This window comes from Emys orbicularis, chromosome 2 (genome assembly GCF_028017835.1).
Source record: "Emys orbicularis isolate rEmyOrb1 chromosome 2, rEmyOrb1.hap1, whole genome shotgun sequence".
NCBI classification, from domain to species: domain Eukaryota; kingdom Metazoa; phylum Chordata; order Testudines; family Emydidae; genus Emys; species Emys orbicularis.
The window spans coordinates 251,512,166-251,525,376 of record NC_088684.1 but is presented as its reverse complement, the minus strand read 5'-3'; the positions used below and the strand labels follow the sequence as shown (position 1 = coordinate 251,525,376).

The 13,211-nt window shown below is 40.4% G+C and overlaps 1 protein-coding gene across 1 annotated transcript in view; it reads left to right on the top strand.

Moving 5' to 3' along the window:
* Positions 1–13,211, top strand: part of LOC135875084 (probable acyl-CoA dehydrogenase 6) — a 156,584-nt gene that overhangs the window by 27,548 nt on the left and 115,825 nt on the right. The window contains exon 2 of the mRNA XM_065400064.1: positions 2,293–2,413. Coding sequence (XP_065256136.1) covers positions 2,293–2,413 — 121 coding nt within the window. The remainder of the gene's footprint in view (positions 1–2,292; positions 2,414–13,211) is intronic.

The following is a 13,211-nucleotide window of genomic DNA, read 5'->3' as shown; positions in this document are numbered from 1 at the left end:
CTTAAGACTGTACAAAAACTAGATCTCTCAAAATGAAACTCCACAGGGTCCCTTCCTTCTCAGCCTAGCGATTTGGGAAGCAGAAGTATTTATTTCCAGATTAAGAAGTAGTTATCACCACAGGACTTATTTATTTGGTGTGGACAAAAGACTGGTAAAGGTAAACACTTGGAATAAAAAATAGTGTATATTATAATACAGCATTATCTTGGAGAGGAGTAAAATCTCCTTCACGGATTAAAAATCTGTCTTTATCCTTATTAAAAATAGTACAACTTTTTTATTCCAAAGTGTGTGTGTTTAATTTTGACATTTTATTTGTAGGGCTCTACAAAATTCACGCTCCATTCTACTCAATTTCATGGCCATAGGATTTGGAAATTAGTCATTTTCACATTTTCAGATATTTATATCTGAAATTTCATGGTGTTGTAACCATGGGGTTCCCATCCCAAAAGGAAATCATGGGGTGGTCACAAAGCTGTTGTAGAGGGGTCGTGGGATTGTTACCCTCACTTCTGCACTGCCTTCAGAGCTGGTCTCTGAAAGCAGCAGCCCGGAGCTTCCTGCAGCTACAGGAGATTCCCAGAGGTGGAGGTGGGTCTGATCTCCCCCGTGCTGCTGGGAGCGCCCCAGCCATGAGCTCCTAACTGCTAGTCCTGGCTGGGCTGGGAAGGGACAGGACTTGCTCTTCCACTGCACGGCTGCTCTCTGAGGGAGAGCAGACTCACTTTCGGGTACCTCATGCAGCTGCAGGGTGCTCCCAGCAGCACGGGGGAGATCAGACCCACTTCCTCCTCCGGTAACCTCCAGCTGCAGGAAGCTCCAGGGTAGGTACCGGGGGGTGGGTCTGATCTCTCCCTGAGAGCAGCTGTTCAGGGGAAGAGTAAGTCCTGTCCCTCCCCAGCTTGGAGGGCACTAGCAGCTGTAGCCAGGGCACAGTAGGAACCCCTCAGCTGGGGCACCCGCAGCCCTGCCCCTCTCCTCCCCTCCCCTCCCCTCCAATAGCTAGATTTCATGGGGCAGGTCTGATTTCACGGTCCGTGATACATTTTTCACAGCTGTGATTTTGATAAGGCCCTACCTATGTGTGATATTTAATGTGTTCAATCTTCAGGTGTACCTGGTGGAGGAGCAAAAGTGGCTTGTGCCCCATCCTCAATTACCCCTGCATAATTTAGAGCAGTTTGAAGGCTGCTTCCAATTATGCTGGCTAGTAAGAGACCACTCTGGGCCATTGTTTATACTGGGCAGGGATTGCTGAAGTATTCTGCACTCTGGTCACAACCTAACCACGCATGCTACAATGTGAGTGGGTAGTGTGGAGCTGGCTATGTAGGCTCTATGCCAGTCGAGGATTTTCCAATGCTAGGAGAGTCCTCAGCTGCCCATTTAGGCTCCATGACACAAATAGGCCTGAGCATGAACTAGGAGCTGGCCCAATGTATTTCCATCTCCTTCACCCCAATCCCATTTTTGCATGTGTATCCCTTTGACTGGTTTTATTTAAGAGCTAATAGCACTAAGCTTGTATCTGGGAGGGTAGAGGGTGTGGGCATCCCATATTGGGATTTCATTAGCAGATGAGAGTCTGAATGTCCTTCTGTACATGGGATGTATACAGTACCATGGAACAGGAACAAGAGCCAAAATGCTGCAGATTAACAGGGACCGTGGGTCTAGGTCAAGTTAGGCAAGGAATTCCTTTGTGACTGGTTGGTTAGTTAAGCCATTTAGACCCCTCTCCATGGCTGTCTTCATTTGTGGCTTGGCCTTTGTCACCGCTGTTATTTGTAGTGTATGAAATCATTGTGCATAGCCAGTCCAAGTAATTTGCATCCTTCACATAAAAGTTAATCATCTGAGGTTGTTGTAAGCCTTCCTTCATAATGCCATGTAGAAACTAATTTGAATGTAGCAAAAATAGGGATGGTTTCCATTTCTCTTGGGTTCTAGGGTTTTTCTTTTCATAACAACTTCTCATGCAGTCAGTATTTATACTTTCTAAAAGAATGGATTTACATTTGTATCATGCCCTTATTTGCAATTTTAATGGACATCAACTTTAAGCCATGGAGATTAATATATCTAGCAGAAAGCAAACTCAAGAGTTTTCAAAATGTTACTAGTGCCATTCTGCGTTAAACATATTTTTTTATTTCTTTCACAATACAGTATTTAAAGCTAAAGTAGAAAAAATTATATCTATTTAAAATTAATCTCCAAAGCATTCACAGTTTCTATAAAAACCTCTTTGATTTAAGAGCTCCTTTATTTGTTTTCCAAATGCAGATTATTGACAAGGAGATTAACCCATTTGTGGACAAATGGGAAGAAGAAGGACAGTTTCCAGCACACAAAGTATTTAAAACTCTAGGACAAGCTGGATTCCTTGGAGTTAACAAACCAACAGGTAAGAAAATCTTTACATTCATTTTAATAGATATTGACCAAAACCTGCATCTGAAATCTTGGGTAAAATTTTCAAAAGTGTCTTAAATCTTGTTTTCAGATATGTTTTAGGCAGTTGGAAGTAGAGCTGGGTGAAATATTTTGGTTGAAACTTTTTTTGCTGCAAGAATGCAAATTCAGGTTGACAAACATTTTGCAAATTTGTGTCAAATTCACCAAGTTGTTTTCATTTAAAAAAAAAAACCTTCAAAATGAAACAATTCAGTTTTTCAAATTGAAATGAGTTTCCATTTAGAAATTTACTTCAATGTTATTAATTTTTAAAAAGTTTTAAAAAATTCAAAAACTAAACAAACATTTCTTTTGACCCTACACTAATTTTTTTTTCAAGTTTTCAGTTTGCTGACTATTTGGAAAAAATTCATTCCAAGTTGACCCAAAATGATTTCCCCCCCCCAAATTGTTCAAATGCCCAGTAAATCGAAAAATCAGTTATTCACATGGTTCTACTTGGAAAACTAAATCCCATTGATTTTCACTTTTGAAAATAGGACTCAGGCTTCTAAATCACTTAGTTCTAATAGCTGTCTGTTATAGACTGAATCTGAACACCTTGACTTTGGGAAAGTTTAGATTCAGATCTGGATATTGTATCTATGGCCTGTCCCTACTCCCTCCACTCTCCCCCAAGTTGAGGTGCATTCAAATCCGGGGGTTTGGTTTTGTCTGCTATAGAGATACTAAATTGGGATTTGGGATTTTGGTTGGGATTTGTAGTGTTGTAATAAATATAGAGTAGAAACCCTTAAAAATTAATTCCAGTATTAAAAGATGTTACTCATTCTAGTGATATTCTACATACACCTCTACCTCGATATAACGCTGTCCTCGGGAGCCAAACAATCTTACCGCGTTATAGGTGAAACTGCGTTATATCGAACTTGCTTTGATCCACCGGAGTGCGCAACCCCCCTCCCCCCCAGAGCACTGCTTTACTGCGTTATATCCGAATTCGTGTTATATCGGGTCGCGTTATATCGGGGTAGCGGTGTACTTAAAATTGGAAATACCACTGGAACTGGTAACAGAAATGTATTTTTAAATGCACCTCACTGTACATGCTGAATGAGCAGGATATACTAGGAAACATACATGTCTATATTTAGTCTAACAAACTCACTATGGATTGCTAGAAAGAACTGTCTCAAAGACAGAAACCTGAAGCCAAAATATTCAAATGCGTGTGGATAAAGCTAGGCATCAAAGTCCACATTAAGGCACTTAAATAAAAAATTACTGATTTTTAAAGGGCTGAGTACCAGCAGCTCCACTAAAGTCATTAGGAGTTGAGGCTGGTTAGTATTTTTGAAAATCAAGTCTTATATTCTGTTTTGGTCCCTAAATACAGATTTAGATGCTTAACTTTGAGTATTTACATTTAAAAATGTTGGCCTTTATATGCAGTAAATGGTTTTTCCTCGTTTAGTTACAGAGTAAAATGAAACACAAACGTAGCATTTTGTATAATACCTGGGGTTTATTTTCCTGTCACTCACTTCTAGGTATCTCAGCTTTTAGCATAATTTAAATGATAGATGCATAATGCATCTTATATTTAAATTACACAAAATTGAGATTCAGTCATTCTGCTTCTGAGGTCACATTCAAGTGACGTAAGGGATAGCATGAATCCAGGAAAGAGGCATATATTTCTAAATGCACTATGTGAACACTCTTAAAAGGGGAAACGTTTTCAAAAATTGCTAAGTTGCTGCTCTTTGACCATCAATGGAATTTGTGTACACTTATTCTCCATATACAACATGTGTAATGATTTTCTCTATTATTTGCAAGCTTGATTCCTGTATTCAAGCAGCAATATGAATGTTATATTGGTTTGCTCTCTGAAATTCACAGGAAGCAAATGCTTCGTGTTTCGCATTTTTGCCTGCGTGCCAATCCCATACTTTGATTTTTCCATAATAGCATCCAGAGTTGGGAATGTAACTCTGTAGATGCACTTCTGCTTATGTACAGAAATCTCTCCTCATTAACACTGCTCCTGCTCCTGAGATGTACTGAGCATTTTCAGTCTTCATTAAAATGAATGCATTTTGAGGGTGCTCCATACCTCACCAAGATTGAACTCATTATGCCTACTTGTACGTATTCCTTGAGTGCGGTGATCAGACAGCAAGTGTGAAAAATCGGGAGAGGGGATGGGGGGTAATAGGTGCCTATATAAGACAAAGTCCCAAATATCGGGATTGTCCCTATAAAATCAGGACATCTGGTCACCCTATCCTTGAGTGACCTGTACAGCATTCACACTTATTTTACTTTCACCATTTAGTGGCAAAGATAGGTGTTTCAGTTGACCACTATGTGTGTTAAAATGCACTAATCTGAAGCTCCCAGCCCACAGAAGCCAATACAGTATATCACCACCTGGTGATATACATCGCAGATACAGAGAAAATTCCAGGCTATGCCTGCATAATAATAATATTTTTAAAAAATTGTAATAAGGCCTCAAATAGCTCACAGGAATAAGAAATGCTGCATTCTATTTATTTGAAAGGAAATATAGATACTGGGATTTTATACATTCCTCTGGCCCAGATTCTCTGCTCTGCCCTTTCTCTCCTGAGTGCAGTAAAGGCCAATGTGTATGTGGGGCCAGGGGAAGAGAGAGAGAAGGTGGGCCCTCTCATTGAGTTGAGATTGAAGCCCTGGTGGAGTTCCAAGCACCTGCCCGATGGGTAACAACTCCTAAGGGAGTATCTGCTAAGGATAGCCAAATATAGCTTGCCCTGGTACCTGATACCAACCCCACCCCAATGGGATCCCCCTCATGGGAGCTTCAAGAGGGGTGGCATGGGAACAGCTATTACACCTCTAGACTAGCCAGTGACTCCCCTCATACTGAGGAAATCCCTGGCAGTAAAGGTGTGGGCAGTTTCTATTGCCTCTACACATCAGAGCAACACATAAGGAGCGGAGTGGGATTAGAGAATCTGATCCTGTATCTTAAAAATAGGGTGACCATATTTTCCAAAGGGAAAATGGGATGTGGCGCGGGTCGCACCTGAAAACCCTCCCCCCAGTGTAGAGCTGGCCCGAGCCCCCCCTCGCACTCAGGGCTGTCCCGAGCCACCTGGCATCACTGCTCACTTGAGCCCTGCCATGTGGGGCTGGTGTTGCCATTCGTTCCTCCCCCCCTGAATGTTCCACACCCCACTGGGGGACACCCCCCCCACACACACTTTTTTAGGCAAAACAGAGCATTTGTCCCATTTGCTCTTTCCAACTGATGATCAGTTGGGAAGAGCAAATGGGACAAATGCCCAGTTTTGCCAAAAAAAAAATCAGGACACCAGGGACAGGGCTTAAAAAGGGGACTGGACTGGCCAAAACGGGATGTATGGTCACCCTATTAAAAATATAATTTATGTAACAAGAAGTGCAGAAAATTGATTTAGTTCATAAAGCACAAGACTGGGAGACATGAGATCTAAGTTCTGTTCCTATCTCTGCTATAGCCTTCTAGTGTATTCTAGGAAAACTTCCTTACTCTTTCAGTACCTCTGTTCTCCCTGGTATTCTGGGGATAATAATTGCCTGTTTTAATACTGGTGTTGTGAGGCTTTAATTTAAAACTTCCTGGGGAAGGCACTACAGAAATGCAAACTATAATTAATTAAATAGCCTTGTTCTAAGATTGTGCATTGGCCCTTTTTCATTAAATTATATTTTTACATTTCTATCACAACAGTTACAACTAAGAGTTCTCATAATCTGTCTTTTCAAAGTGCCTGTAAGAACAACAGACACTGAGCCCTAGGTCTTTGTCAAGTCAATGAAGAGTGAAAAATTTATTTTTCAAGGCTAGGGCAAATTGAGTAGGAGCGAAAATAGGTGAATTTTAATTTGTGATTTAACTGCAAATGATCATTTGCACAGATTTTACACATTACCTTTCAGCTTAGTTACACACATCACCTCATTATGTTGCTAAGAATTTGGGTTTGAATTATGGAACAAATTATGTCTTCTCACAAACGACTTTAAGAGGAAGATTTTTTTCTTGGAAATAACATCTGCAGGTTTTTCTGTAGCTATTCATGGTGGTTACAGTTCACAGAACTGTTAAGCTATGATTGTTTGACAAATCCAATTAGTTCTGAGCTGCCACTTCTTTATAAAATGCTGACAGTGTGAAGAGAACACTTAAGATTAACATTAAAGGACAAATAGGATTATTGGGTGAAAGAAAAATACAGAGCAAAAAATCTCTCCCTGTAAATGAGTTTGATGGGAAAATTTGAAATATTCCCAAAAGCAATCTCTGAACAAGTCATTTTCTTCACATTTCTAATATTAATATTGCCCCTTTGTAGTGATTATAAATTTCATTGCAATCAAATTATACAATCTTATTATTTGTATTAAAATAGTGTAGAGAGGCCCCAATCAGGGTCCCATTGTGTTAGCTACTGTAGAAGCATAAAATAAGACAGCCCCTGTCCTAAGCATTTTACAGATTAAATAGGAACAAGACAGGACAGTTTGGTTTAGAACACAGTGGAGGCAGTGAGATAAGGCGGGGAAGGCAGGAACAAAAGGTTATGTATGTTATCTATGTTTACAAGTGGGAGGCTTTTGAAGTAAATTAATAAAATATATTACTAGATCGACTACTTTTTCACCCACCTGGCAATTCTCATTAGTCAGTTACCATGGGCATTGCAGAAGAGATGGATCTTAAGAAGGGATTTGAGTCAGGCAGAGGAGTGAATTTACACCTTGATTTGAGGAAGGTGTCCCATGCATAAGGGCAGCATGGAAGAATGCATGAAGGTGCTTATGGGAGAGGCAGAGAAAGGGGTGATGGAGGCTGCTGACATTAGTGGAGTAAAACAGGTGGGTCATGAAGTGGTATATACATTTACCATATGGTTTTTAAACATTTCTCAATATTACTTTTTAAGGAAGCCCTCTTACTAGAATTGAAAACAGTACTCCAGACAGGGGAGTCCAAAGAGAAAATGCTTCAATTGTTAAGGTGCATCAAAGACACTCTCTCAGTGTGGGTGATATTTATGCCACCTGGATAAACAGACTTTCTGTAGGGAAACTAAAGCAGAGACTGGGATAGGGGATTGATTCCAACCTCAAGCCATGGGGCCGTAGTGCTGCCCTCAGATTATGGGCTGATATAGCAGCTGTTGTTTCTCCAGGCCAGGGGTAGGCAACCTATGGCACGCGTGCCAAAGGCGGCACGCAAGCTGATTTTCAGTGGCACTCACACTGCTTGAGTCATGGCCACCGGTCCGGGGGCTCTGCATTTTAATTTAATTTTAAATGAAGCTTCTTAAACATTTTAAAAACCTTATTTACTTTACATACAACAATAGTTTAGTTATATATTATAGACTTATAGAAAGAGACCTTCTAAAAACATTAAAATGTATTACTGGCACGCAAAACCTTAAATTAGAGTGAATAAATGAAGACTCGGCACACCACTTCTGAAAGATTGCCGACCCCTGCTCCAGGCCATATAGACAGGCATGCCTGGTCACTGAATCCATGTAATAATCGATCCAATGGTCCCTTCTCTAGCCCCGCCTCAGGACTCCCCTCTGTGCCATTCAGAGCTTCTCCTTCCCAGCACTCAGGAAGTGCAGATGCCCCCTACTCCCTACATGGCTGCTCCATGTTTGCCCTTCTGCCCATGTGGAGATCCAGCAGGGTTTCTGTAGCACAAAGAATTCTTCCAAATGATACATTTCACCTTAAGCCCCAGAGTTCATTACAAATCCTAGTGACAAAATATTCCCTTGGAAATAACCTTCCAGGAACAAATCCAAGGAGGGTCTTGTGAAATATGCTCTTGTCACTTGAATTAAGAATTCTCCTGGTGCCTTGGGCCTAAAGACTTGAAAAATATAAATTTCATTATAAATGAGACATAAGTACTAGTGCAGAGAATCTCACCGTCACCCAGTAGCACTGAAATCTTGAGTGAATCTTTTGAAAAACAACTAGGGCAAGATCCTCACCTCTGCACCAACCCCTTTGTGCCAGGTAAAAGGGCCTAGCTGGCATAAAAAAGCCCCAGATCTGCCTGCTAGATGGTTCCTCCAGTGCAAGCACTGTAAAAACAGCCATAATGCTGTCCTCCAAGGACTGCCTTGCAAAGCTCTGTGTAGGGGCTGTGTTGGGAGCTGTGTTGTGTCAGAAGCAGGGCTGCTGTGCGTTGTGCTGTTGGGATTCTGGATAGCACTGGAGCCCCTACAGGTATGGCTACACTGCAAATAAAAACCGGCGGCTGGCCTGTGCCAGCTGACTTGGGCTCGGGCTAAGGGGCTGTTTAATTGAGGTGTAGATGCTTGAGCTGTGCTCTGGGACCCTCCCACCGCACAGGGTTCTGGTGCCAAAGCTCCAGTCCGAACCTCTACACTGCAATTAAACAGCTCTGTAGCCCGAGGCCCATGAGGCAGTCAGCTGGCACAGGCCAACCTCCGGGTTTTATTTCAGTGTAGCCATACCTTGTGAGGGGCAGCACCCCTATTCCTTTACTTTATAAATGCCTTAGGATATAGCAAGCTGGTGTGTGTGTGTGTGTGTGTGTGTGAGAGAGAGAGAGAGAGAATCTGAAGCAATTGTAAAATAATATCATCATTTATATTACAGTTCCATTGTGGCCCTGATCCGTGTTTGTGGAAATAGGTGGAAAAAAGAGAACTTGAACAGAGCATTTTAGTTTCAAGTGGATGCAGACATACTGCATACTTAATATTTCTTTGTCATTAGCCACATACGTTATTTTCTTCTTTCCAGCATGAATCAGAAGTGTAATTTTCATGCTACATCCCTCCTAATCTAGACTTAAGCTTCCATTCAGACAGCACTCAGTGCGAAGTTAAGAGCTGCATCTATCAAATACATTTGTTTTAGTAACAGCTGCAGTTTCAGAACAAAGAGGCTGCCCTCAGTTTTTTTTCAAAGTTATTTAGTTGAATAACGTTTATTTTTCAACAGACCTAACTTTCAAGCATTTTTTGGTGGGGCAAAAAAGGTGGTTCATGAATCAGGCATGTACTTGTTTTGCTTAGATAGTAGGAAACATCTGTTAGACTGCAGATATTTATTGAAACTGGGCTTTATTTCCTTTATAAACACTGTTCCATTTGTGAACAATGAACTGTTTAATGGGAGCAGGATTTTACAATGCATGTGTCCTACAAGTGTACAGCAATTGTTAGCACTGGAAATAACTTTCTGTGTATGGAGAGTTGATTGAGGTAGCATTTGTATTGCAAAGGGGCCATCAATTTTCACCATGTGGAATTGTGATTTATTAACTTCTAAATATCTTTTTTCAGTACAATTTTTTTTGTTCATCTATGTATTTGTAATTCTAAATTCTGGTTCTGTTATGAGAGCCCAAGCGGTTAATGAAGGGGTCATGTAATCACCATAGGCAAGAAGAAACCATAGATAGCTGGAGAATTCTAGAAATTAGCAGTGGAAATGACATATTTTATTTACCCCCTTGCCAGTGAAGGATTTTTCCCTGAGTCATGTTTTTGAGTTTTTTGCTGTGTTCGGTTTTACCTGACTCAAGCAATGGGGCTTCGGCCATATCCATTGAGAAAATATTATACATTCTACTGCAGCACTTTAAGAAATTCTTTCTGATACACGATACATAGTAAATTTGTGAGGGTATTATTTAATAAATCAAAATAAATTTAATTTTCCTCTTACATTAATTCTTTAAGCAAAATCTATTTCTGAGGTTCACCCAGTTCTGTCTTAAACAAAATAAAAGCAGTAACAACATAATGCAATTTCTTGCATTACTGTTCTTTTCATTTCAGTTTACTGTGGGACTCTCAAAAAACTACAGTGATTAGACTATTGTGATATTAAAACTCTCCCTGAAACTAAATCTGATATTCCCAGAACTAAAGACAGAAAATATTAGGTTAGACCTCAGGAAATATTTTTAACCATCTGGGGAAGTGGTCACCGGAGTTGATCACCAAGGAAAGGAGTCAAGGCACATTCTTTGGAGGTTTTCATGTTCAGATTAGAAATTGGAGTGAAGGCTGAAAAGATGCAAGAAGAAAGATCCATGTGATTCTCTCTGTCCATATGGTTTATGAACCCAGGCTTAAATGGTGGCTAAATTTTCAAGAAGTTTGGCTGAAGAGGGATGCCTAAAATTAACAGTTGTGTGTCTGACTGTGCATGTCACATTCACGCACTCCAGATCCACTTGTTGAAAATGGTGAAGAGAACAAACTTTACTACATGCCTCAATGAAGGCAAAGAAAGAAGTGGGTAGGCTGAGGGCATGGACAACTACTGAAGCTCGCAAAAGAGAAAGGCACCCCTGGGCAGAGGAACAGCAGACTGTACACCAAGTAAATCTCACTTCAGCAATATTTTGGGGGCTTAAATGGAGCATAGTCTTCCTGCTGGGATGAATTTCTCTTGCAAGTGTATATTTAGTAAATTTAATTAGAAACATAAATGGGTGCCTACATTTAGGTGATGTATTTTCACGTGCAAATAATTGACATGTAAGAGTTTGTGTTGCATTGTTGTTCATTTCATACAAAATATTTCCTTCAGTTATTGGATGATTTCAGGACCCCATCTTGAAATATTGTCCCTTATTTTATTTGCAGTAAGATTTTATACAGTTTGAAAATTCTAATATAATTTATATCTGACAAAATACAGAAAAATTAGACCCATGGCTAGGTCCTTCCCTTACTTCTGGGAGTTGCAGGGTGTGTTGGGCAAGTGTAAACTGTTTAAGCTGTGCATTCATTACCCGAGTCCCACTCTGTCTCGGGATACTCTTGGCTTGGGCCTGATGAGCACCTGACACAAAAGCAGACTCAGTATTCAAATTACAGTTTGCAATTCTAGGAAACTTGAAAACTGTGCCAAATCTTTCCTTTTCAATGCCAGATTCATCGTGTGTGTGTGTGTGTAACTAATTTGGAAATGTGAGAGGAGGGAGAGGTCCATTTATCTCCTAATGCCAATTTTGTTACTTCTCTCTCACACATTTTCAGAAGAGCAGATATTTCAGATGTAGAAGTTTGACAAACTCTCACACCTGTGAGGAATTAAAAGTGGATTTAGAAGGAAGCTGTATTTAAGGTAATTAATATGGAGCTGGTTGAAGAATTTTGATTTCATATTTTTCAGTGAAAAGTGGATCCATTTTTCATGAAAACTCTTGGAAAAACTCCTCACATTTTTCTTCTCGCTCTAGTAGTTAACATGTTGACCCTAGCATAAATATGAATAGGTTTTCATCTGCTCTTATTTAACCCCCCTCTCCCCCCGTTCCTTCCTGGTGGAGGTGGTTCCTAAGGATGTTATGTATTTGAATGGAAGTGGGTGGGGCTGGCAGTTCTGAGAAGAATTCAGTGCATACAATTGATATCTGAAGAAATAACTAGGGTTTGGTAGTTGGTAAGTCACTTGGGAAGAGGCTTTTTGTGGTACTATCCCTTGTTATAGGGGATGAGAAGACCAGGGAATTCGGAGAGTAATGGGGTCTGTCATTAGGGCAGGATTTGGTAGTAGAGGCGGGATGGAGTCTCCTGGCTTGTCACTAGAAGCTAATGAATTGGCAACTTGTGCATTGCAGGTTCATCAGTTAGGGGAGAGTGCAAAAGCTAAAAAGATGGTGCCGGTCACATGTCACAGCTGGACGCTTTGCTAGGCTAGGAGCATAGCCCCTGGCTAAACCACTCCTGTAACCTGAGAATGGTCACACAATGTTTGTGTTTGATTTGGCAGGTTGAAACATGGCCAGCTGAACTGTTTGCTCATCCCCACTATGTTGTGTATAAGGGTAGGTAGGCTGTTTTCATGTTCTTTGGAACTGGGCAGCCAATGTTCAGTTTGGTAATATGGGTACATGGTATCGAATCTGTAAAAAAGCTGCTCTTGAACTCTCTCACTGGTCATGGCCATGCCACAGAATACTAGGGGCCCTGCAGATCTGCTACAGAGAGCTGCATTTAGAATTTGAATATTTGGTACATGCTAAAAGTTTAACATGAGATGGGCCATTATGCTACTTATAAGCATACCAACAAACCAGCAAATTAACTCTCTTAAATATTTACTAATTATGTCTTGCACCCGTTGTGAGATAAACTACAATCAACAAATGAGCCTAGTAAGCCACTGAATAATAATTAACACCATGATTCACTACTTTGTAGATGTGATTCTCTGAGAAAACTAGTGAGGAATGAATCTGGTTCCGAGAGTTAGTTCAGATAATTATTCAAAAGTTTAGGTGCTTGTCTGAACCCCTTAAATCTGAAAAAAAAAAAAGGACCGGATATCTTAAGAAAATAGGCTTTCTTATTATTTTTCTGGTATTTCCTGTTTCTGAATCAGCTGGAAATACCAAGAGAACAGTGTTATTGTGGCATTTTGGCATTGCCACTTCCACTCTTTCCTGAAATTTGGAAGTGTAAAGGCATATACCAATGAAAATAATAGGGGAGAAAATATTTTGCATTTGCTGCACTTTTTGAATCTCAAAATGCTGGAGTCTTGTGAATGGGTTAGGATGGAGACACATCGACACCTTGTGGGAAATTCCAGTTCAATTTTAAACATCACATTTTAAAAAGATCCATCAGAGAGCAAACAGTCTTATTCCAAGGTGGAGGGATGTACAAGATTTTGGAAGTGAGGTAACCTTGGTTATAAATAAACAAGGTTACTGATAAAAGGATCACACT